The 25522-nt window shown below is 43.3% G+C and overlaps 2 protein-coding genes across 5 annotated transcripts in view; one reads left to right on the top strand and one right to left on the bottom strand.

The window, feature by feature from the left end:
* The first annotated feature begins 167 nt into the window (after positions 1-167).
* Positions 168-16105, top strand: sppl2b (signal peptide peptidase like 2B). 3 transcript variants are annotated; one of them, XR_015125972.1, is made up of 15 exons: positions 168-316; positions 1217-1333; positions 1596-1778; positions 1878-1967; positions 2710-2849; positions 3658-3800; positions 6517-6613; positions 7168-7284; positions 10295-10376; positions 10522-10596; positions 10682-10744; positions 10837-10936; positions 11149-11226; positions 11682-11958; positions 13180-13319. XR_015125972.1 is itself a non-coding variant. In XM_086271177.1 (15 exons), the coding sequence occupies exons 1-15, from the start codon at positions 269-271 to the stop codon at positions 13363-13365; spliced, it is 1680 nt and encodes a 559-aa protein (XP_086127303.1). In that variant the 5' UTR covers positions 168-268; the 3' UTR covers positions 13366-16105. The 3 variants fall into 3 exon arrangements, 2 of the variants coding, with proteins under 2 accessions (XP_086127303.1, XP_086127304.1); XM_086271177.1 differs by having other exon boundaries at positions 11682-11842; positions 13180-16105; XM_086271178.1 differs by lacking the exon at positions 11682-11958 and having other exon boundaries at positions 13180-16105.
* Positions 16106-19196: 3091 nt separating this feature from the next.
* The window catches only part of arhgef18a (rho/rac guanine nucleotide exchange factor (GEF) 18a), a 30951-nt gene continuing 24625 nt past the window's right edge, over positions 19197-25522 (bottom strand). For both annotated transcript variants that reach the window (XM_086270743.1, XM_086270741.1), the window contains exons 12-20: positions 22805-22984; positions 22479-22595; positions 21976-22082; positions 21830-21880; positions 21676-21723; positions 21141-21599; positions 20630-20921; positions 20398-20502; positions 19197-19449 (exon numbers count right to left, since the gene is read on the bottom strand). In XM_086270743.1, the coding sequence (XP_086126869.1) occupies positions 19301-19449; positions 20398-20502; positions 20630-20921; positions 21141-21599; positions 21676-21723; positions 21830-21880; positions 21976-22082; positions 22479-22595; positions 22805-22984 (1508 nt within the window). In that variant the 3' untranslated portion in view covers positions 19197-19300. The remainder of the gene's footprint in view (positions 19450-20397; positions 20503-20629; positions 20922-21140; positions 21600-21675; positions 21724-21829; positions 21881-21975; positions 22083-22478; positions 22596-22804; positions 22985-25522) is intronic.

The raw sequence follows: 25522 nt of genomic DNA, 5'->3' as shown, positions 1-25522 counted from the left end.
GTTGGGGGTTTTTAAAACTTATGTTTAACTGTAAAGCATGTTAGGCTTTTCGTGCTGTCAGTGACCGCTACTATTTTTATAGTTTTTTGGCAGTCTGTTTTTATCCAAACAGCAAAGTGGCACATGACAATATCATCCAATTAAAAAGCCTAGCCGAACGAAATGGGCGCGGCCTGTTAGAGCCGGCGTTGGGGGCTCTCGTGCAGGGAGTTCGAGCCAAACGTTTGGTTGGTTGGTCGATGGGGGAGACAACAACAAGCTAGACATCATGAGGGTCCCCGAAACACTGATTTGGGTCGCTTTTCTCATCCAGAAGGTGAGAGACACCACGTCTGTTTCTTCGAAAACTGTCCCTCTGTGCGTCTTTGTCGGGTAGCAGCCTGCGGTTAACAAACAAGGATTTGGGTTTTTATTTCCCTGCGGTTTTCCGGGAACGTTAGCATAGATGCTATGTCTGTTAGCTTGCGGAGATTTCTGTGGGCCCTGGAAACCCACACATTACTCACCTTTTGATGCAGCATTAATGAAGGGGGATTATTGCCGATCGATTCACCTCACCTGAAACCGACACTGGGTTTATCTTCACAGTGATTACGAGACAGCGAATATGATGTTAACCACTGACAACTTGGACTGCGGTAGTGCTGTAAAATATGGAACGCGTCTGAAATTAGAGTTTAAGAGTGAAATATTTCAAGTCACTGCCAGAAACAATATAACTGAGTGAGCCAACTAAAATTTGAACAGGTTTTTCTGTTTTGTGTGCAGTGAAAAAACTATTAATCTAGCTAAAGATTGTCATGTGGAAAGAGAAAGAAAGAAGAGGTATTTGAGAAATGTGTTTAAAAGCCTTAAATCTAACTTCAAGTACATTGCAGGAACCCTGATTGTAGGAGCTGTTACTGAGCCTTTTTATACACTGAAGGCTGTAGTTTGTAGTGCTGCTGAGCTTTATTATACATTCAAGGGTTTATCATATTGTGTGCACCCCGTTTATATGAAGAAGGGTATACAAAAACCAACTAAAAGGGGTACGAATAGTTTAATCATAGCTTCAAAAAGGCTTTTGGGAATTTTTATGCCGTCTCAAATTGATGCAGACAGCGAAACATCAACATTTATAGGGCTGCTAGAATTAAAGCTCAACTCTGTGATATAAAAATTTACTTTTTCTTGGACATGTGAGATGATCCAGCCATTGTTTTTATGTTGACAGGTGGTGGGAGAGTACGGCATGGCCCATTTCAGTGACAAGGGCAAGAGCAAAGGAAAGGATTACTGCATATTCTTCAACTCCCAGTGGGCACGTTTACCTCAGGATCTCAATAAGGCAGTAAGTCACTAACAAAGGGGGTTAACCAAACATTGTAAAATTTCAAATTGCTTCAAGGCAATAATGAGAAACAAACTAGTCTTTTAGAAGTACAAGGATTTTTATGACAAGGCTGCCCCTTTTTACACTAAATGAGGACGCTTCTTTGTTCCATTAAAGAATAATAAACAGTACATAATGAGTAATTAATTAAAACAAACAACATCTCTAATTACTGTATTTTGAAACCTCTGAGAGTATTTCCAAACCTTTTGTTTCAAAGTCACGTCTCCAGATCCATGACTTGACAACATCGGTCCTGTGCTCACCCTCTGAGGTCCCAGAGGGAGGCTTCCCGAACCGCATCCCCATGGTGATGAGGGGGAACTGCACTTTCTATGAAAAAGTTCGCCTGGCCCAGATTAATGGTGCCAAGGGCCTGCTCATCGTCAGCAAGGACAGACTGGTAAGACAGCTGTTCACAGCTATTCTGTGTCAGAATTAAACAGGTCTTTTGGTTCATGACAAATCAGAAATGTGCTTTGTTTTTGTTTTTTTCCTACAGACGCCACCAGCAGGAAACAAGACTCAGTATGAAGAGATTGACATTCCTGTGGCACTGCTCAGCTACTCTGATATGTTGGATATAAGCAAGGTGAGAAGTCAGCTACCAACCGATATTTCTCTTCTCACTTTAGAAGCTCTACACCTAGCCTTATTATCCCTTTTCTAATTTTGTGTCACTGGATGCTTTAATATGTGTACCTTGTTTGTAGCAGGGTAAACTACCTTTCATCTGTAATTCTTCATGGTACAGATTCAAGAAAGTGCTGGAAGTATTTCTCAGAGATTTTGCTCCCTATTGACATGATGGTGTCACACAGTTCCTGCAGATTTGTTAACTCCATGTCCACAATGAGAATCTCTCATTGTACCACATCCTAAAGGTGCTGTGCTGGATTGAGATCTGGTGACTGCAGAGTCCATTTGAGTACAGTGAACTGATTGACATGTTCAGGGAACTACTTAGAGATGGTTTAAGCTTTGATACACGTTAAACGGCACATGGCACGTCTATCCAGCTGGAAGCAACTGGTTAAATGCTCCTTTTCAGACAGATTTGTTTTTCCAGTGGAGTGGAAAATGTATCTAAGTGGAAAAGTGTATCTAAAACTGAGCACCATGACGGAGACTCTTGTTGCAATTCATGACTTCAGTCCAGTGTTATGCACTGAATTGGGCTTAATAATCACAACATCAGAGTTAATTTACTTTGAAGTAGGCTAAATTAGGGTTTATTTAATATAAATTAAGTAGCACTTCCTTATTTTGGCATGTTTTATTTAGTTTTGAAGGTTTACATCTGGCAAATCTAATGCTGTTTCTTACTTCTGCAGACCTTTGGTAAAGGACAGCTGGTTGCCATGTACGCACCCAATGAGCCAGTGTTAGACTATAACATGGTGATCATCTTCTTGATGGCAGTAGGAACGGTGGCTATTGGAGGCTACTGGGCCGGCAGCAGAGACAGCAAGAAGTAAGTTTACTGGTCCTGTAAAAGTGCTTCTGTGGAAGCGATTCAGTGGAAAATCCCATAGTGCCAGAGTTTCAGCTGTACTGCAGTATGACAGCCAGAGTTTTCAGACTTTTTGAAAAAATTAAAGTTAAAAAGTGATTTTAGTCTGGGTTGAACAAAACTGCATTAAGTGATACAAAAATACAATGATGCAAGTATTGGGTATCAAAAAAATTCCTTCAGTGAGTGCAAACGATGCATTTAGTCACAGCTGCTAAATTTACATTAGAGATATTTCATCAGGAGAGGCTCCAGAGAACATTGGTCAGAGTTTTCCTGGCAACAAAATACAAGTGCATGATTGCAAAAGACTTTCCTTTTGGGTGACTATGAGTGCTTCTCTTCTTTTCAAACCAAGCAATCTGCATCTTACCGCTGCGACTCCAGTAAAGGGCAGCACTGTTTATTTGAGTATGGGTGACTCATTGGCTTAAGCCAATCTGAGTCCATCTTTTTGGAGTTTTCTGAGGTGAAGGAGGGCAGAGTGAGATGGGGTCGCTGACGCACAGCACCGCAGAGAAAAAAACATTTGGAATCATGAGTGCGTGTTTTCAACTCAGGATGGAAGTGAATGCCAGCCAGCTGACCAAATGACTATAAATATAGACTTTTAATGGCAATATGGTTATCCCGTGTGTTTTGGTAAATCACCAAAAATTGGACCATAATCTGCAATTTTAAAATGTGAAAGACAAAACCTCAGAGCAAACATGTGTGCATATATACTCTTTGTCTTTAGAGTTACTCACTGTTGCTTGTCCTCCTGCAGACGGTACATGAAGCACAAGCGGGACGACAGTGCCGAGAAGCAAGAGGAGGAGACCGTAGACGTAACCCCAATCATGATTTGTGTGTTCGTCGTCATGTGCTGCAACATGCTGGTGCTACTATACTTTTTCTACGACCACTTGGGTACGATGCAGATACTCACGAAGCGTACACAGAATATAACCGCTGCTTTACTAGTCGCGCTGAAGGAAACATTTAAAAGATAAGTAAATCCGTTCGATCAGAAGCACGTTTATGGGAACAGTAAATGATGGTGGTTTCAGTTCCTTCTGCCCAGTATTCATTAGTGTGTTGGGGGCGGTTAGCCTCTCAAAGCTTTTAATTTGTCCTTACTCACTGTGGCTTGGCATCACTCAGTAGGGATTTTCTCTGGATTGAGGTTGTGCAAAAGATGTGACAAAACCTAAAAAAACCCAGCATTTGCTATGTGCAAAAAAAAACAGAGCAAAACATATTTGAAAAAAAACCTCCAGAAGTGCAAAGAAACACAGAATGGTGCTTTTGCAATAAGTCTTTGTAGTTTAGAATCAAATGAAGTGATAATTTAGGATATGCTTATTTTTACAGTCTGTCAGAATCAAAAAAATGGTTCCAGAGCAGCTGATTTAGTTCAAGCCTGCAGCTTTTAACTGGATCTTACAGGTTTCCTTGTTTTTCTTGACTGAAACACCTGTATGGATAATTCCTGGACTTACTAGGCATTCATTGTCAAATTTGTTAACTAATTTAAACGTCAAATTTCTCCTCACCACTTGGCAAGTTTATATTCTTTTTATCTACAGTATGCAGTAGCTTACTCAGATTAGGGACACTTGTCCTCCTGCTGCCCAGTGCTCACACTGTGCCAGAGGATGCTTAAATTTATCTTGGCAGCAGCTCCTCTCTCACAGTCACTCTCTGATTTACTTAAACACTGTTGCAGAGCCTGATGAGTTTTATGAGTTTGTGGATTTTGGGACTTTATTATGAAAGCGGTGGAACGCTTTCCTTTCAGAGTTATATTTAAAGAGGGAAGTGCAGGGGAATGCGATACATGCACACTGTACCGAGTCTAACTGAACCGCACCCGGGCACAGCACGTTAATTATGTTAGTCAAACAAGCTGGACTTTAATGCTTAAACACACTCAGGCCCATCCTGAGTACATCCTTGATAACAGCTCATTTACATGTTTGTGCAGCATAGTTTTCGGCAGCTGAGTTTCGTTGTGTCTCAGTGTTTTATATGCAGAGCCAGCAGATAGAAACAAGTAAAATGCTGGCACTTTTTCCCCTCCGGGGTCCATGTTACTTGTTGTGGTCAGTTTTCTTTAGAGGTAAACATAACTATCGCTCACGTTTTTAAAAAAAAAAAACAACAACTTATTTACACGTTTCTGAATCTCACTTCTGATACTTTCAGCTATCTCCCTCCAGGAATTTACTGATATTTGAAGGTCCTTATATTAAGAATACGGTTATTATTTCCTATATTGTTGCTCTCTTGCTGATAAATTTAAAAGCCAAGTTGATTTGGTAAAGGACTAGATGTCACAATTCCTGACAATGCATTGCTTTTAATGGAGAAAATCTTGAGGGATGGGTGTTATGAGGAAAAGCATCCCAGAAACTTTACCAGTGGCACACATCGTTATGTGTCTCAACTTTTGTTCTTTTACACAAGCTAATCTGCCATTTTTCCTTGGTTAGGTTTAGGGGTTAGAGATCTGATCTAAATCATTAAAATTTAGACACATCGTCAGTGGTGGACCTTGAATTCATCGGTTGTTTCGGCCATTATCACTAGACACCCTCATCCAAGGAGGCCCTGCCAGGGTTGATCAGGCCCCGGAGTGTGTCAATGGTTTATGTTAAAATTGTTTTCTTCTTTCTCCTGTTTAGTTTTCTACAGTTTATTCTATCTATTCACTGCAGCTGAGAAATATGTACCTCTTTAACATTTATGGAAGGTAGCACATTGTATGTCGCTCGGATGATGAAACTTAGTCTATTAGACTCCATTCCCCAGAATCCCCAGGAAAAATTAGACAGAAATGCACAGGAGGAATCACTGGCACTGAACTCATAAAGTCCGCTGGCTTGTTAATCCTGTTGTTGTGCAGTCTCACTTTGTCCACGATGATAGAAGGCTCACCATCAGTGTCTTAAGCCTTTAACATTGCTGCCTCTTTCCTCCTTTAAAAACTAGCTTAAATAAGTAGAATAAATATTTTGCTAACAAAATAAAAAGACAATACGACAAAGCAAGTTTCACTTAAAGTAAAAACCAAATAATAGAAAGGAGCTCAATTAAATAAAACCAATTAAATGAGCAAAATAAGTAAAGATTAAAATGCAATACAGTAGAATAGGTTGTGAATAAAAAAAAATTAAAAAAAAAGAAGAAGGGTGAAGAAATTTAAAAAAATGCACATCACACACAGGTGCAACAAGAAAATACACAAAATGAATAAAACAGGATTTCTGGTTAAAAAGTCCAAGCTTCTAAACTAATCTTATTAAATTAATAATCCCCTCTCCATTTAGCTCCAGGGTAAACTGAGATTCTTCAGAGATCATTTCCTCTCGCAGAGCTACCTGTTGTCCAGCATTAAGCTGCAGCAGAGTCAAACCCTGCTGAGTGTAAAGAATGGCTGCACTGATAAAGAGCTCAATGGCTGAGATAACATTTCGCCTTTAAACAGATTAAAAAGCTGCTGAAAGCTGCGGATGGCAATAGTGTACAAAAGGGAAAGCAATACCACTATTCAGGCGTTTAAGGAGGGGGGATGCCAAAGAAGCGGGTTTCCTCACACGATAATATCTACTCAGCTTCTGTCTGCTGTTTCTTCACCGTTTAGCCATTTGGGTCATCAGGATCTTCTGTTTGGCCTCCTCTGTCGGCCTGTACAGCTGCCTGTGGCCGTTCGTCAGGAGACTTCCTTTCTGCAAGTGCAGGTGAGTCTTCAGGTCATATTAGCAGGTGCGATGATGCTTTAAACAGCATGACATTTGGGGTTTTTTTTCTCTCCATTCATGTATGTTTTCTATGTCTGGTCGAGGTGCAACTTGATGATTCAACCAAATATTAGTCAAGGTATATATATGTTTGAGCTTCTCAAATCTAAAATAAATTCAAACTTGTTCGCCCAGTTCTTATTTATTAAATTCAATAAAGATGCCTGCTGTACAATCACTCCACCCTGGAAACAGAAAAGCTCATATAAATACTTAAATACTCATTATACTTACAGCATGATGAACAGTTTAGGAACCTTTTTTTTATATTTTTTTCAGCAATGCGGATTGAGCAGTTGTTTCCTGTTTCTTCTGTACACCCTTTTTTCTTTTGTTTGTAGACCAAATGATACATGGTTAACATGATTATCTGCAGATTAATGCTAATAAAAACACTTTTTAGTTGCATTTCATGCTTAACAGTGACTGTATTTCTCTGAGAGAAAGTGCTGTGGTGTAGTGGCTGACATCTGACCTATGTTTTGGAAAAATAGGATCCCGGAGAACAACCTGCCGTACCTGCACAAGCGGCCGCAGATCCGCATGCTGCTGCTGTCGGCCCTCTGCATTGGTGTCAGCATCATCTGGATGGTGTTTCGCAACGAAGACCAGTGAGTGCACAACACAAAATTTAAAAAACAATTGAATTCATTCCACTACAGCTACAGACAAAGGCGCTGCAGGGCTTCACAGTCATAGAAGAAAAGGTCAAATTCACCAGCTTGTAGCGATTAAAGGGGGAATAATCATGAGAGGCGAAAAATGAGGTCAGGTACGAAGTTTAACTTGAGGTGAATGGGAGTAAGGAATACTATTGATTGACATGTGCAGCGGTGGGAAATAACCAGGATATACCGATAGTAATAACTGCGATAGCTTTAAAAAATAAAAAAAATAAAAACCTAGACCTCTGTCTGGGTCTAATCCAAGCCTATTCAAATGGCGGCCCGCGGGCCACATGTGGCCCAGAAGCAACCTGCGAGTGGCCCTGCCTGTGGTCCTGGCAGAAACACAGAAAACGCAAAAAATTAATTAATTAATTTTAAAAAATTAAAAATTCCTACAGCGTAGTGTAGACTGTGAATGCAACACTCCTAGTAGCCTAGCAATATTTAACCCACAATGCACCGTAATGTAAATATATTAAACTATCATTGTAATGTATGATGTGACAACAGCAAGTACAGTTTAATTGCGAGTTTAATAATCTTACAACTGGAATTGTACTACCATGGTGAGGGTCCTGTACAGCCCGAGAGAGAGCTGCAGCAGCTTCCCTTCGTGTTTGCTTCTTGCCGAAGATTCTGAAACAGTGAAATACTGCATGCTGGCCGTGGTGGATGCGGTAATAAGTGACAAAAAAAATTAAAGTAAGTGTGACATCTGCTATTAAAAACGTACCCCTGTCAGACAGTTCAAATATTCATCGAGTTGAAGTTCTGTGAAGTTTTGGCGTCAGACGAGTTTGAAATGTTGTCAGATGACCTGAAGAAAACTGATTTAATGTCTATAGTAGGAGATGGGTTCACAGACAGAACTGATAATGCACAGTTATGCGTATATGTCTGTTTTTTGGATGGAAAATTGCTCGGCTTACTACCGTTAGAGGGACACACAGCTGGCGAAATAATGTTTGAGAAGATTTCAGCTCTTTTTGAGGAAAATGGTCTGGATATGAAGCGTGTCTGTATACTTGTGACAGATGGGGCTCCATCCATGGCAGGAAAAGTGAGTGGTCAGCAAAATATTTATTTTAATTTGAAAGGGAAATGTCCAAATGTAGTAGTATTATTATTATTATTATTATTATTATTATTATTATTATTATTTCAAATGTGCAAAAAAAAAAAAGCTAGTTATACCTCCCTTTTTTTTTCCTTTTTTTTTTTTTTTTTTTTAAATAAATGAACCTTTCGATGTGCATTTTTGAGAGGTCACCAGATTTACAGGGGAAAAGGAATAAAAGAAATTACTTGTTTTTCAATACAGTTGTGTGGGTTTGAAATTGATCATGCTGGCTGCAAAAAAATATCTGGCCCAGATAAACTCCTCTGTTTGAAAATCTGGCCCAACTAACTTCTTAGTTGAATAGCCATGGTCTAAGCCTTATATGTAGGCGGCCCTTTCAACTTAGATCAGAATTGGCTCACATTAGAAAGTAAACTTTTAACCATAACCTGTGACTAAATGTTTCATAGTAGATAGGGCAGGGCAATATGTCCAAAAATATTTATCACGATATAGATTTGAAAATTTGCCATAACAATATAACTGATGCGAGACAAAATACTTTACAACTCCACAACTTTGATGGGGTTTTTTTGTACTAATAATGTCACTTCACCCAGCACCCGTTGCCTACTGGTGGTGGTCAGAGGGCCTGGTGGCGCCAGTGTCCGGCAGCCTCGCCTCTGTCAGTGAGCCCCAGGGTGGCTGTGGCTACAATGTAGCTTGCCATCACCAGTGTGTGAATGTGTGTGTGAATGGGTGGATGACTGAATGTGTGAAGCGCTTTGGGGTCCTTAGGGACTAGTAAAGCGCTATACAAATACAGACCATTTACAATTTCACTTAAACAAGCAGCTGTTTTTTATGTGCATATAAAAATTTAACAGTGCAAATGAAAATTCCTTGCTGACAGTTTAACCAAAAGGCATTTCCAGGAAATTGGCCGACATGTCCTCAGCATAACCATGTATAATATCCACAAAACTTAAAAAGAGGTTATACACACTCAGTACGGTAATATTATGTTCAAGCACAGTACGTATCACTCGGCGAGGCTCCCGACTACGGTAACCATAATGCTCCGACAATCCATCAAGCGGTGCGGCTTCGTAACTTAGCAAAGTCGTACTAAAACATTTTTTGACAGATTTTTGAGCGGCATGTACCACATAAACTCGGTTCGGTAATAACGACGGCCCGCTTGCATGCTCTACCAAAAAATGTGATTTGGTGTGTATCTGAGGGCACGAAAGCCAAACCAGTTCCACACCACTGAAGTTGCAGCATTTTTACAAACCAATTCTGCTTCATCAGTTTTATTCAGCGATCCGCTTTCGCCCTTCTCATTCTCTGTCGCCGCCATGCTTTTTTCCACCATGTGCGTATGAAAACAAAGGCACTGCGCATGCGCGTTTTACCCATTTTCTATTGCGATATTTAATTTTCTTATCATTTCCTAACATTATACCGGTATTACAGTGAACGGTATGATATGGCCCAGCCCTAATAGTAGATACCTTATCACATAATCCAGAAGTGTCACCACTCGGGCTATTTCAGCTTTTTGAGAAAGGAATTATTATTGTGGGCTTCTCCAGAAGTGCATATCTTCTGGTTTAAAATTCAGAGTGACCCCGTAGGTGCTATATTTGGGGGGAAATTTTTCACTTTCACTTGGAAAGATGCTTTTGCTGAAGTATCAAAAGAGCTGAAGCTGTTGGTTTCCTACAGGCTGTGCTGCACACTTTCTTCCAGCACCCAAGAATTTTGGTTTGAGGGCAGAATTATTGTGGGTGTGTGTGTCGGGTGGCGTAAAGTCTGTGTGTAATGACGCCTTTGAGGTACATGATATGGTGATGGTGCTGGCTGACTAATGTGTTATGTGTCTTCCAGGTGGGCGTGGGTGTTACAGGACGCCCTGGGGATCGCCTTCTGTCTCTACATGCTCAAAACAGTCAGGCTGCCCACATTTAAGGTGACAGATCTGAACCACAACGCGATTTTTTTTTTTTTTTTTTTTTTTTTTTTTTTTTTTTTTTTTTTTGAAAGGTTTTTAACTGTGTTTGATTGTTTTAATAAAAGTTTGATCATAAACTGTTTTCTTTTGCTCCCTGATGCAGGCTTGCACTTTACTAATGACCGTCCTGTTCGTCTATGATGTTTTCTTCGTATTTATTACACCTTCCTTCACAAAGGTATGTCAGGTTGTCACACACGTCTCTTTAGTTTAGTTGTTGTTTGCTGTGTTCTTTGTGTTTTTACTCCTTACCTTTTCTCCAGAGTGGGCAAAGTATAATGGTGGAGGTAGCAGCTGGTCCCTCTGACTCCTCCACACATGAAAAGGTGAGCCTACGTGGTACACCTCGGTTAAGTCCTCCAAACACCCCTCTCAGCTCAGTAGTTGATGGTAATGTTAATTTTTGTGTTTTCCCCAGCTTCCCATGGTGCTTAAAGTGCCACGGTTAAACTCCTCCCCCCTGGCTCTTTGTGACCGCCCCTTCTCCCTGCTTGGCTTCGGAGATATCTTAGTACCAGGTATGCAAATCAAATGTTTTATGATGACACAGTTCACATGCTTTGAAAATAAGAGCAAGGGCTTGTCCAACAGTAAGTCTGTCACGGATGAGAGATTTTCATCAAAGAATTTAAAACAAATACTAAAACTGGAAGTCTGCTAAGAAAGCTTTGTGAAACTGCTGTTAGTCGTTCCCTTTGTTCTGAATGCCTCTTTGGTTTTCTTTTCTCAGGTCTGCTGGTTGTGTACTGTCACAGATTTGACATTTTAACACAATCCTACAGGATCTACTTCATGGCCTGTACAGTTGGTACGTACGTGGGCTGGAGGAGGGGATGGAGGTGGGCTGTACTCTGTGAAATGCTGATGTTATGATGAGCCTCATTCAGGTGGGAATGACATTGATAAGGGGAGGTTCTGCTCTGTAGTTCAACTCATCGTTTTACCCCGAGAAAAATGACCGTGGTGCTTGTAATGTAATAAACAGATTGTTAAGACTAGCCAGTAGAAAACATCAGCACTTCCTCTCCTGAGGACTTCAGTTTTAGAGCAAAAAAGAGAGGATTTCATTTTCCTGCCAGATCTGGTACAAGCTTTAGGAACAAGTCTAGGAACAAAAGACTTCAGTAACTTTTCTGATGGTTGTAGCTCAGTAAGGTAGAAGCAGGCCAAGGACGACCTGTAAATAAGAATATAGCAGCACACCAGCTTGCAGAACACCTGCAGGAGCTAAAGTGACGTCTGTCTTTGTCTCTCTCCCGTCAGCTTATGGCATCGGCCTGCTGATCACCTTCGTGGCGCTGGCCGTGATGCAGATGGGTCAACCGGCGTTACTCTACCTGGTGCCTTGCACTCTGCTCACCAGCCTCAGTATTGCGCTATGGCGCAGGGAGTTGCCCCAGTTCTGGACTGGAAGTGGATTTGTGGTGAATACCAGTTTGATATGACTGCCTACTACGGAAGAACAAAAAGACTTAACAAAAAAAAAAGGAGAAAAAAAAATCTAGGTTTAAATAACATGCAGACTAAAGTAGAATTTCAAGTTGAGTAACCCCTTTAAATAATTCCATCCATTCCAACTGCTTCTTTCTGTTTTCAATGTCCCCCTCCATCGCTACTCCTCACCCTTTATTTTACTGTGGGTGTGCTCTAGTCTGCTGCTGAGGGTTCAGCTGTCTGTGAATGTCACTGCAGGTATTCAAACCGGGCTTCATTCTACCATCAAACACCCCGACGGGCGTACTACGAAGCGAAATCAATGGCTTAGTGAGCTACGTCGAGCCTTAAGTCAGAGTTTTCAGTGTCCCGGGGGTGGCTTTCTTGATCACCATGGTAACTGAAGCTATTTAAAAAGTGCCACGTTTTCACTGATTCTAGATAGATTCAGATTCTCTGCTGGAGCAATAGGTTTTATACATGCCATGTGCAGATATATACATTCATGTTCCCACAAGGGAAATTATTGTTACAGCAGCTGTATAAAAAGAATAAAATTAGCACAGGAATAAAAAATTTTGTATATACATAAGTGATTACATACATGGTAGAGCTGTGTTTCACTATAACCACCGAAAGAGAGGCAGGAATATGTTAGCATTTATTTTCTAATGCAGAAAACGATTGTTTTTGTATTTTATTTAAATCTGCTGCCAAGCCTGCTGAAATTCTAGCTTAAAAAACACAGATTAGAAAGTCGGTCTGTTTGTTTGTTGTCCATTTATCAGGACTACAAACAAGAATATTAAATCTGTAAAATAACTTTCATCAGATGCCTGCTCTTTATTGTGAGCATGCTCAGAGCCTGAAGCAGAAAACCTGAGCTAACACAGGAAGCTGAAAACCACTGTTGAGATGCCTGTTACCTCTGACTGGGGTTTTAGGTGTTGTTGAGCCAGCTAACACAAAGTAAGCCTGGCTTTATGAACTTGCTTCGTAGTACCTCCCTCTGCTCTCTTAACCTTGCTTCATTTCTGCATTGATGATAAAGTAGTGATCACATGGGAAACTCTGACTCCCATTAGTGGGGCTGATGTTGATGTAGATTATTTCTGCGTAGCTTGATGGGGCTAAAAACCTCAGTGGGACGTTTCTATCCCTGCGAATACCTCTGAGGGCACAAAGCTTCTTTAGCTGGGGTTAAATTTGTGCCTGTGTAGCGTTTGGTTCTGTTTGCCTTCTGCTCTCCTGTAGCTCCTGTCATTAAATTTTGTGTTCAGCCTGGCGCCCTTCACTCATGCAGGCTTTTGTTTTCTGTCCCTTGCAGCCTGCCATAGTGCTCGCACCTATCAACTGCACACAAACCGCCGCGCCGCCGACCAAGGAGGCCTCAGCTAAACCAGAGTCACCAACCGCAGAGGAGCAAGCCAGTCAGAGTGAAGACTCCCCCCAGGACCCGCCTCAGAAAACTCCCCCGGTGGAGAGCAATGAAGAGGGAAAAAAACCCAACTGAAATAACGTCTAGTACGGCACTTTTCCATTTCACCGTGTTTACTTTGTTCATTTTCTTCTTTCTACAGTGTGTCCGAGTCAGTGGACATTTCACATACTCATGCTTGTTTGCACTCGGTGCCAAGTACGAATCTGTGTTTTCTGAATGTCGGGCTCAGCCGGGCACAGACAAACAGAAGCAGTCCCATCACCACCTCCTACTAACATACAATTTGCACCACCCGAAAGGGGAGTGAAAAGTCAATCTACACTACTCCATTGAGAAAACAATAAATATTTCCACTCCTCTCAGCTCTGTGCCAACCTAAAGACCCCGTCACGCCAGCAAATAACAGTGCAATGTATAACTTGACCAGTAACACCAGAGCTAAATGGCAGATTAAAAAAAAATACCCCTCCTGATTTTTGGTTTTCTTTACATTTAAGAAGTGGTTTATGGTGAAAAAAAGACCTTTTAAAAGCTGAGATCTAAACCTGAGTAAAAAATGTTTTTGACCTATTGTTTAATAAATCGTATTATCGTAATAAATTATAATGAGCACCCTGACGTGTTACAGATCAGAGAAAAGGGGAAAAAACTTCACATGTGGAGGTTTTAGTGCTTCACAATTCAAACGGCATGTCTAGAGCAGAAAAAAATAAGCGATAGTAGTAGTTGCTGTGTAGAAATACTGGCATCGCTATTAAAGGAATCGTGGTAATGAATTAATTAGTGAGCCGTGAGCTGCATGTTTTGCACCCCTGAAAACCAACTTTAATGAACTTTGAGCAATCAAAAAATGTATTTAGTGCCTGATCAGTCTCATACAAATAACTCCAGGATCCAACTAACCTGATGGAGCGAAAAAAGAGAAATGGTAAAATATTAGGTGGCAAACAGAAAATTAAAGATTTAAATATTCATTCTTGCTCCAGCTTCTCATTTATGTATAAGAAACAGAGTATTTGGGTTTTGAAATGTTGATCACACAAACAAAACTTGTAAAATAAGGCATCTCGAACATTGTTTTCTGCTTTTGGACAAAAGAAAAAAATTCTAAATAGCAGTCAGTTTTTTTTATCTAGCAGTTAAAGGTAGTGCCAGGTTCATAATTTGTTGGAGAAAGGCACATTTATTTTGTAGTTTTTGCCTCTCTGCACCACAGTGGATCCTAAATCGAACAATTACTATGCGAGTGAAGAGCAGACTCAGATGTGTTTGACCTCAAGGTGCTCCTGTTAGCGAACGAATATAAAATTTTTCTCAGTCTTCAGAATAAAGTGCTAAAACTTCTCTGATGACAGAGAGGTGTGGAAAGATACTCTGATCCAGTTTGTTGCCACAGTCACCAAGCCTCGGACCCAAATATTTAGCTGTTCGTCTTTCTGGTGTGACCGGGCTTTAAAGGTCCTGGCTACAACCCAGCCAAGGGGAAACCGGAGCGCAACACAAAAAAAAGAAAAGGAAACGTAATGCCCACACTGCCTGCTCCCAAGGAAAGACCAACGCTACCACAGGATTGCGGTTTCACAACAACCAGATATTTTATTAATCTCCAAAGATAGCAAGCAGCAGGGAGGGAATGGCCAAAACAACAAACAAAACACTCCAGAAATGAAACAGAACTGATTTACCTATGACGAGAAACCCAAAAGAAAATTTCACTAAGCTAAACAGGAGAAAAAGGTTTTAAAAGAAAACCCCAACAGCAACCAGATCACCAAGGTTTACAATCAATACAAGACAACCAAGCTCTTCTCATCACAGTAACTTGGTCACACAGCTCACCACTAAACACAAGACCCATGGCTAAATGCACAGCTTGTTTGGAAATAGAAAGTGGGCGGGGCAGCCAGCCTCATTCCATGCTTAGCCAATTATCTGCCTCCACCTGGAACTTACATAAGCACAAACAACATACAGCAAAATGACTTGGGTCATAACACGAGAAAGCGATGGCAGCAGCTCTGCAAGCCCATCAATTTTCAAGCACTTAATTTGAAACGCACTGAGACTTAAATCCCCTTAAAAAGCCCTTTTTGAAGCGTGTGTCCCAGAGTCAGAGCATGAAGCCGCTGAAAACTTTCATACCCCTTAAAATGTGGTGCTAACCTGGTTGTTGACTGAGCCAAAGCACTTTTGTTATTTTCTCATCAAGCTTTTGTTACATTTTGTGTTTGCATGCTTTTATTTTGATTTTAGCCCAGATATATGACCCAGACTTTGTAAATGTTGCTGAGCGCTGCAGTCTGCATCACCCGGGAGGCGCTCGTGTTATATTAAGAGTTGGGTTTTTGGCCTTACCGTGTCCACGTCTGGAGTGGGGGGGTGGGGGGAGGCTCTCTGAAAACCGTGTGCTGGACTCAAAGTGCTGCAGTTTCATGTGTGAACTGGAGAGTATGTGGTTCTGGTTGTTTTTAGTTTGTATTGAAACATTTGCACAGCATTTTAACTCATGAAACGGCCTGTTGTCAGCTCATGTGTGTGTACGTGTATGTTTATGCATAATTATAAGGGTTTAAAGATACGGAAACCATGGTAACGACCTACTTGTCCCATATTTGTTCTGCTTTTGTTTGTCTGACCCGAGGGCATCATGTTGGACAGCAGCGTGCTGCGAGTGAGTCCGGCCTCGGTGTCCGAATGTGATTGAACAGTTTTCTGGACGACGTTATTCATTCACCAGGATAGTTTGGTGTCACCCAGTGGTTTTTAATGCCTCCACAGAGGCATATGTATAATAAAGAACCATTGTATTTAATATTAGGCCTGCTGTGTTTCTTATATCACACTTTTCAAGACTGATCTACTCTATACACTTTATCTATACTCTATATCCACACACTGCTGCATCTCAAATAGAATAGAATAGAATAGAATGCCTTTTGTCACTATACACATGTACAATGAGATACAGAGCATCTCCTACGCAGTGCAAACGTGGTAAAAGAAACGGGTGTGAGGTGCTCAGTTCTGCTGCACTATATACATATGAGCAGTATTCAAAAGAATATATAAAATATACATATGGGGGGAATTAATAATTAGTGTGATATATTTACAGTGTTACAGGGTTATTGCACGTAAACTATTGCACAGTAATGATAGTTGTGTAGTCTGTTTATAGAGGGAAGGCCTTGGAATCGGGGTGGGACTGTATTGTCAGTGCATGTGTGAGTTCAGGGTGGTTATGGCTTTTGGGAAGAAACTATTTTTGAGTCTGTCAGTCTTTATGCTGATGCACCTGTAGCGCATTTTTGTTGCTCTGCTGAGGCAGCGGGAGGACTAAATGTCCATCATGGAGGAGAGAGGGCAGCCGATGATCTTCTGTGCTGCTTTGACTTCTCTCTGAAGCCTCACTTTATCTCCCGTACCATACTGTGATGCAATATGTCAACAGGCTCTCAATGGATGAGCGGTAGAAGTTCAGCAGCAGCCTCAGGAAGTGCAGCCGCTGCTGGCCTTCTTGACGACTGCTGTGAGGTTGTCTGTCCAGGAGATGTCAGCGGAGATGAGGACACTGAGAAACCCGAAGGTGTGGACCCTCTCCACACACTCCCCTTTGATGTACAGGGGGGCTAAGTCAGTGCTGTGCCTCCTGAAGTCCACAAGTTGGTGTTCAGTGCCAGGTTGTTCTCTGAACACTATGCTGCCAATTTCAGGACTTCCTCTCAGTAGTCTGCCTCGTCTCCCTTTGAGATGAATCTGACTACCGTGGTGTCATCAGCAAACTTGATGATGAAGTTGTGGTGGGTGGAACTGCAGTCGTGGGTGTAGACACAATACAGGAGGGGGCTCAGCGCTCAGGGCTATGGTGATGCTGTCTTCTGTGGATCTGTTCGCATGATATGCAAACTGGTAGGGGTCGAGGTCTCGGGGGAGGTAGTCCTTGATGTGCTGAAGGACTAGTCTCTCGAAGCATTTCATGATTACCAGAGTGAGGGCCACAGGGTGGTAGTTGTTCAGGTTAGTGACGGGAGACTTCTTCGGCACTGGGATGATTGTGGCTGATTTTAGACAGGGTGCCCAGTCTAGTGAGAGGTTGAATATTCTGGTAAAGATGAAGGTGAGCTGGTGGCCACACGCTGTTAGCGTCTTGCCAGGTACTCTGTCTGGACTGGCAGCCTTCCTGGGGTTCACTGCTAAGAATACACGTCTGACATCATATTCCGTAAAGTGAGTGGAGCGGTGCAGGAATGAGGTGGATGGGAGCAGGCCTGAAGCAGATGAGGGCTGCTGTTGTGGTGTTTCCAAGTGGGCGAAGAGGCAATTTATCTCCTCTGTGAGCACTCAAGTTTTCTGTTTTCAGAGCCTCTGTGGATTATAAAGTCTTGTACGCCCCGCCACACCTCCCATGTGTTGTTGCTGGACAGGTGGGACTCTGCTTTTGTTATGGTCTAAATTGGCCTTTGGGCTGTAGGAGAAAGCCAGGACCAGCAGACTTGAGCCAGGAACCTTCTCGGCTTAGCTGGACCCCCGCCCCAGGAGCTGATCTCGGGGTGATTTATGTTCACATTTCCTTCCAGACTCTGAATGAGTCTTTTCTTTGTGGCCTTCCAGCTGTGAGAAGTCCCTGCAGAGATTAACAGCAAGCACAAAGAGCCTCTGTCACCTCATCAGTGGAGGATGGAGAGTGTCCATTTACTCTGGGTCACTTATCTGATCAACCAGCAGACTATTAGTGGTTTTGCAAAAGGCCCTTTAGTGACGTATGTGCTGCTATATATTTTAATAGCACCCTCAAACTCTGGAGCCAGGTTGGTGTTTTTAATCACCTCATCTTGCACCCCAAAGATAACTTTTATTCTTGGAGTCTAACTCATGCTTTGCTGTTCAAAATAATCCTCTAACTTTTACTGATCCTTGGTTGTTTTAGCTTTTCTCCCTCGCTGAAAAAAGTCCACATTTTAACTTAAAATTACCAAAGAGAAAAACTGAATTTTAAGATAATCAATTTTTAGGCATCTTCCTGTTAGAAAGCAGTTCTTCCTCCCCACCATCACCCATTGCTTGCTCGTAGTGGATTGTGTGATGAGTGTTTGTGTTCTTTGTACTCTTTACCCAAGTAAAAAGTGAAGTAATTATAACTTCCACCTGCCTAAAATGATTTTCACATCTAGTTTTATTTTCAGAGGCTCAACCCTCAGCAAAAGTCATTAAACAAACAACAACAAAAAATTTACACGACTGTAAAATCAGCCTGCTTTTATTCCACGACATGTCAAATATTTTACATGGAACAAAGAGGAGCGAGAGTGTTTCTGCCAGAGAAAATTAGGTACATGAGGTTAAATATTTCACATCCCCAGAACATTATTTTAATAGAGTTGTAAGTGTTGTGGATGCAATCTGCTGAGCCTTTGTTCATGTTCATTTAACGATGCGCTCACACTACTTCCACACACACTTTAAATTTGTACACATGCTCAGCAGGTTAAAAAAAAAGAAAAAATTTAAAATCATTGATATCTGATTCACTCAAACAAAAGTAAAATAAAATGCTTTACAGTTCAGTTTTAAATAGGTAAATCTGTCAGATGTACTGCTCACTTACTCACACACCATCGTTGACTATATAAAAGCAAGAGCTTAAGACACGAGTGCTACGTGGCTACAGATCGTACTTTAAAACAAAAATGACTAAAAAAAAAAAGAACACCTTTTTTTGGCCAAGATCTTTCTCAAATGTACAAACGTGGCCAAACGTCTTCACTCTTTCAACATGCTCTAGCAGGACGGTGTATACATTCATCAAACATCTGCTTTGTTTACAATTATTTCTTCACACACACACACACACACACACACACACACACACACACACACACACACACACACACACACACACACACACACACACACACACACACACACACACACACACACACACACACACACACACACCCTGAAGCTCCGTCTATAATTCCAGACTCGCCCGATGGTCTGAAGTTTAGGGTTAAAGAAAGATTTCCTTCTCTTTTTTCTGTTTGGCAATGTCCTTGGGGAAAGGAGGTGGAGCTGGTGGAGTAGTGTCGCTGCTCCTCCGTCTGTTGAGGTTCTGAGGCGTCTTCACGTTCTGGACAAATGCTGGAGGACTGAAAGTATCTGAAGGAAGAAAGAAGACAAATCCAGCACTCCAGGGAAATAAAAGCTCAAATTCAGTGGTGTTTATCACTGAGGCGGCAGTTTGTACAGGTGTAGCAGTGCAACCCACTGCAATGACCACATTTCTAATTTTATGTCCCTCCTGTTTATGAGACATGAGAGCAGGATCTCATTATTAGGACCTCAGTCACGTCCGTTCTGTGCCACCAAACTGAAAAGGTACAAACTCTCCACAAGAGGGTGCTGCTCAGTCATTCGTGAACTAAGGATGAACACTACAAATACGATCACGGGCGTTGCCACTCGTTGCTTTTACTCTGGATCCATTTCTGTATAAATGCAAGGTGGCCCACATCATATTGCAGGTAAACTGCTGTCCTGCAGGAACTACATCACTATTTGTGGAGGAAGTTTTGCGCTTTTGGCTGGACTCTGAATACAACTACTTAATGTGATGTGGATGGCTGATTCTTCACAGTTATTCGCATCACAACCAGATTACAGAAGTTACAGGAGTAACTGCCAAACTGAGCACACACACAAAATGAACATGTCTCCTGTCTTATTGCAATTTTACTGCCGTGTTAACACAAAAAAAAAGTTGCTTGGAAGATGGCAACTGACTGCTAGCGGTCGTAGACCTGGTCTCAGTCACATTTCAAAGGCAACGAGTTCACAAGTTCCGTGCACACAGTCACAATAATTCTAGTTAAAAAAATACTGACAAGTGAAATACTGAAGAGTCAAATCTGCTCCCTCCATCCAGTCTTTTAAATCTAAACTTAAAACTTGTTTATACTCTCTGGGATTCGAGTCTGATTTGCTCATTGTGTCTCCTGCAGCTTTTCCCAGCCATGACTGTGCACGTTTAGCACATACTGAGATCTATTTTACTTATTTCTTAGCCAACCAAGTAAAAACATTTTTTACATTTTTCTCCGGTCGTACCTGTATTTATGATCCTTTGAGGACTGGTTTTTCTCTGGAACCTCAGACTTCCTCCTTCTTTCACCGTCACCTGGATGGGCGCCACCTCGCTCAGGTCTATAGAGGCTGGAATTAGAAACACAGTGAGAAATGGTTTCAGTTCACAGCCATGTGGTGTAACAGCTGGCTTCAGATTAAGTGTTGATAAATATTTTTCAAACTTCAGGTTTTAAACGTTAACCTATTTCCTGACCTGCGCTCTGGGCCCTCTTGTGGGTTTTCTTCTTGGAGACTTTGTCCTTCTCCTTGGCCAGTTTTGTGGGGATCTTCTGCTGCACGGGTACAGGTTTGAGCGCCTGGTTGGTGGTGCTGACCAGGTTGGGGAGCAGACTGGGTTTGGCCGGGTGTATGCAGATGCTCTCCCTGCGCGGTGGAACTTTTGGGGGGATTTCCAGAGAATCGAACGGTTTTGTGTAGAGTTGTAGCGTTGAGGTCAGAGGGCCTCCGTTCACTGTGCTTCCCCTGAATGACGAGTACATCAAACACTTCGGAGGGGAAAAAAAATAAAAAATAAATACGCAATTTAAATTTTCTTTCACATTTGAATTTGCCTTGGTGTAATGTTTCCTCACTAGATCGTACTTGGAGATTGTATTTCCTTTTGTTTAGCTCAGTGGACACAAAAAAATGGCCACATGAATACACAATCACACCGTTAATGGTGATAAATGTTGCATTCATCTAATTCCAATCCCATTCCTCACCTGTGTGGGATCGTCGTAGCTTGGCATGAACTTCTTCTTAAATTTATCTAAGCGCTCCTTGTCTTGTTCCAGCCGCTCCTTTTCTTTTTCCAGTGATCTTGTGGTCTCCCTCAGTCTCTCCAGGTCCTGCTGGTATTCTTTTTTCAGCACGTCGAGTTCGGTCTTCTCCTCGCTGAGCTTCTCCTCAAACTTCCTGCACTCCTCCTCCTTCTGCTTCAGCTGAGCCTCCTGAACCTCCATCTGGCGCCTGAGCCGCTCCTTCTCCTTCTCCCAGTGCTGCTGCTCCTCTCGAAGCTGCGCCTGCTGCTTGCTCAAGCTGTTGAGTTCCTCCCTCTGCTTTTCCAAGCTGCGCTGCTTCTCGTACTCATACAAAGCGTTGCTGAAGGTAGCAGCCCGCTGGTTCTGTGACTGGAAAGCGTGCTGCAGCGCGTTCTGGCTGTCCTGTTGAGCAACGATTGCCTGCACGATGGAAAGTTTAATTTAGCCGGCTGATACCAAATAGAGAAACATCCGAATTTAAGATAAGCTGCTTTACTTTTAAGCTATAGAGCATCTGCCCGAGCATTATCACCCTGTCATAAACCTGTAAAGAGAAAAAAAAAGAGGGGGGGCAAAAAAGTAACATTTATTCATGAATAAAACAGAGGAAACGATTGCAGTAACTAAGACGATAGATATGAGATTTTGACCTCAGCCTCGGTTAAATGTAGCAGCGAGGCATCGTGGGGTTCTTCATCAGCCTGGAAGTAAAAAAAGAAAAAGCACAAATGGTGTAAATGTTCATGTTTCACCACAGGATGGACGTCAGGTTCTCACATCGTCTCACATCACTCACAGACTGTTCTGGGCCTTCGGAGGAGTGGTGCTGCTGCAGCTGGTCACTAAAGCTGTGGCTCATAGTCGGGGGACTGAAATTTTCAAGGTCATCAGCTTCTTCGCCATCTGAGAAAAACAAATCCCCTCATCATTCATATTCGATGTCACTGCAGGTTTTGGATGTCTTTGTTTTTAGCAGATCATGGGTAGTGGTTGTGGTACGTTTGAAAGAAGCGTATTGCCGATCTTTGGATGTGAGACCAGTTGTGTCATGCTCACATCAGCTCTAATCGGTACAATCAAAAACTATGTAGCAGGGAGCCGACAGATTAAAGAGGGCACCACACACTTCCACCGATACCTCCATCAGGTAACTGAGAAAATTACAAGGCAGCTTTCCATTCACTGATGTCACCACAAGTTAAACATGTCACAGCTTTGATTCTGCATTAGCTGTGTTACTTTAGTATACATGTGTCCTATAAGAGCCACACACAAAGCAGGACAGCACATCAGTCTTACATTTCCAAGTGCTAGCTGCAGATTTACTATCTGCCACTCCTCCCCGTGCGTTACTCTCATCCACGGGAGCGTTTGTGTTGCTTGTCTTCAAGGCAAGCAGGTTCTGCAGGATTTCCACTGACAAAAGAAAAAGAAACAATTCTTTAATCTCTTCCTTAAAAGATAAGATGCTGACTCATGATTCAACAGTGTGAGACGTGAATTTCACTTTTCCTTCAGCATACGTCTTCTACCTTAAAAACGCGGCTGTTTTCCAGCAACATCACACAAAACAACCGGAAACTACAACAAAACTGAGTCCACCTCCATCTCAGTCGCTCCCTCACCTTCGTCGATGGCTGTGTTCAACAGCATCTCCCGCTGCTGGAGGTCGTTGGCGCTTCCTACGAGATGCAGTCCATCACAGGGGGTTTCCTGTCCAGTCACATGTTTATAGAGAGCAGCAAAGAGCTGCTGCTTCTCTGTCAGACTTTCCTTTATGCGGTCGTCCCTCTCCTTAAGATGAACTAAAGAGCAGCAGAACACAACAAAAGCACTTTTTTTGCGCCATGAAAATAAATAAATAAATCAGTGGAAATCTTTTATTCAGAGAAAAATAGACTTAGCACCAGCGATGGGAATAACGGCGTTACTAGTAACGGCGTTACTTTTTTTCAGTAACGAGTAATCCAATTACTATTCCTATCGTTACAACGCCGTTACAGTTACTAACAAGAAAACGCGGTCCGTTACTATTTTTCAACAAACAGACGGTTGAAGCTGTGTTCAGCTTACGGCATCTTATATCAGTTGCACGGAAGTATCTGCCTACGTAAGTAATCTGGACGCTACAGCTTTAAGCAGCTGCGCGCGCTCCCGCGGACGGTAATCACGATCACTGTCTAGCACAACACCTGGAGCTAAGGGGGCAAAACGATCGCATGAGTGCTGGTGTTTGACTGAGGAAGAATAAAGTATTCGTGGTAAGCCAATCACATGACCACTTAAAGACAAAGCAACAAGTTGATAGATACCAGTTTTTAAATTGTGTTGATAGGCCACGTAACACCAGAGTCATGATAAACAATATATACGCGGCGTTTTTTCCTCAATAGTTTCGTCACGCTAGCAAGCACTCTCTGCTTATGACAAAAAAAAAAACAAAAAAAAAAAAACAAACAAACCACAGGGGAAGTTTCAGGAGTGAGAGAGCGAGAGCAGAAAAAGAGAGAGCGAGTTCCCTTTCAGTCGATTCACTCGGTACAACACATAAGTATGGGATATCACGCCCTCGCGTGTCCTGGCTGAAGAAACCTTTATTCACGCCTTTACGGCAGATGACGTGTGATGACACGCGCAAGGCCCCGCCCGCACATATAGCCGCTGCCATCACCGTCATCCCTCAGTTCTTACGCTCTTCACCTCGCTGAGAACACCTCTGCTGAGTTGGGCTAGCTAGCTACTGCTAGTTAGCTCCGTTGTCTGCCAACTTGAACCTAGCTTAACTGCCCCTGTTGGTGTTAGCCTCCACCGCCCAGCTGGTGCGTAGGCTGCCCGCGGAGCGCTATTTTCAAGTTTTTCTTGTGCAGCGTTTCGCTTTGCGTTTTGGGAATGGACTCCAAACCGAAGCGAGCAAAGCAGAAATCTTCTGTTCGCCCCTGTCCTCAGGGATGTGGTTTCTCTTTGCACGACAGCGACCAGCACGATGCCTGCCCTGTCTGCCTGGGGATCGTCCACGCTAGGAGAGCGTTGACGGAGCCCGAAGCTTGTGCGTTTTGTCGCCAGCTCCGACGCTCGACCCTGGAAAGACGGGTGACGTTTGTGGAAAGAGTGCTGGGACGCTCGGCTGTCGCACGGCATGACCCTCTTCTTTCCGAGTCTGGAGCCCCGGCTTCGTCCGAGTCCGAAGACGAAAATTTTCAGGTCGATGTCCCCGCGATTAGCTGGGCTGACCACATGGAATACGTTGACGGGTTAGCCGATGACGGACCGGAACCATGCAGGAGCGCTGACGGGCTTCAGCCTGGGTTGAAGCCCGCCAGCGCTCCCCAGGAAGACGATGACGTGCTGGACATCGGCCTGGACATCCATGGTTTGTCGGAGGATGAGCAGGAGAGCTCATTGTCGACCCAATATGCCGCCGCTGCTGCGCCGGTCGGCCACGATGACACCTCTCTTTTCTCCCTGTTTCGCCGTGCCGCTGAGAAGCTGCAGGTGGACTGGCCCTCTCCTCCACCAGCTCGGAAGCCGTCGCGGTTTGCGGGTTTTTTCCTTCCACCGGAGCCCGCAACGGCCAAAAACTGCCTCCCCATGTTCCCAGACTTTCTCTGCGAGCTAACAGCGTCATGGGACAAACCTCTGTCTACCCGCGTCACTGTGCCCGGCTATGGACAGTACATGGAATTGGACGGCGCCGAGGGAGCTGGTTTAGCTAACCCACCCCCTATGGAGCCGTCTCTGGCTGCTTATCTGGCCCCGTCCCATAACCATGGTGTCGGTGGCCCCGCAACTCTGCCGTCCAAGCACTGCAGATTCTCGGCCTCGCAGCTGGAGAAGATTTATCGGGCTCAGGCCGGCACCGCTCGAGCCATGAGCTCCGTCACCATGCTCCAGACGTACCAAGCAATGTGCCTGGCGGAGCTTGGATCGCTGGTTCCGGAGGACAGCCCGCTGTCACCTCTTCTTAACGAGGTTAGAGTCACCACGGATTACATCCTCCGTGCGTCTCGCTGTGCAGCGCTCTCCCTGGGCAGAGGGATGGCTTCGACAGTGGTGGCGCAGAGGCACCTGTGGCTGACCCTCTCCGACGTCCCTGATAGAGACAGAGCTGTGTATCTGGACGCACCAGTGTCTGCGGCTGGGTTATTCGGACATTCACTTGAAGCCATTCAGGCTAGATTCGATCTGAGGAAGAAGCAGACGGAAGCTCTGCGCGACATCATCCCCAGACGCCAGCCCCAGCCCAAGCCCACTGCTAGCTCTCACAGGCCCGCCGCTCCTCTGACAGCTGGCAAGAGACCGGCGCCCACTGCTGGAGTGGGAGGGCCGCCGGCGAGAGCACGTAC

Source organism: Aulonocara sp. 'chitande type north' Nkhata Bay, linkage group LG18, assembly GCF_057382095.1.
Source record: "Aulonocara sp. 'chitande type north' Nkhata Bay isolate Kocher_YH1m ecotype deep benthic linkage group LG18, A_spYH_male_GT1.1, whole genome shotgun sequence".
NCBI lineage: Eukaryota > Metazoa > Chordata > Actinopteri > Cichliformes > Cichlidae > Aulonocara > Aulonocara sp. 'chitande type north' Nkhata Bay.
The sequence above is the reverse complement of the archived record's forward strand: the minus strand, read 5'-3'. Positions and strand labels throughout refer to the sequence as shown.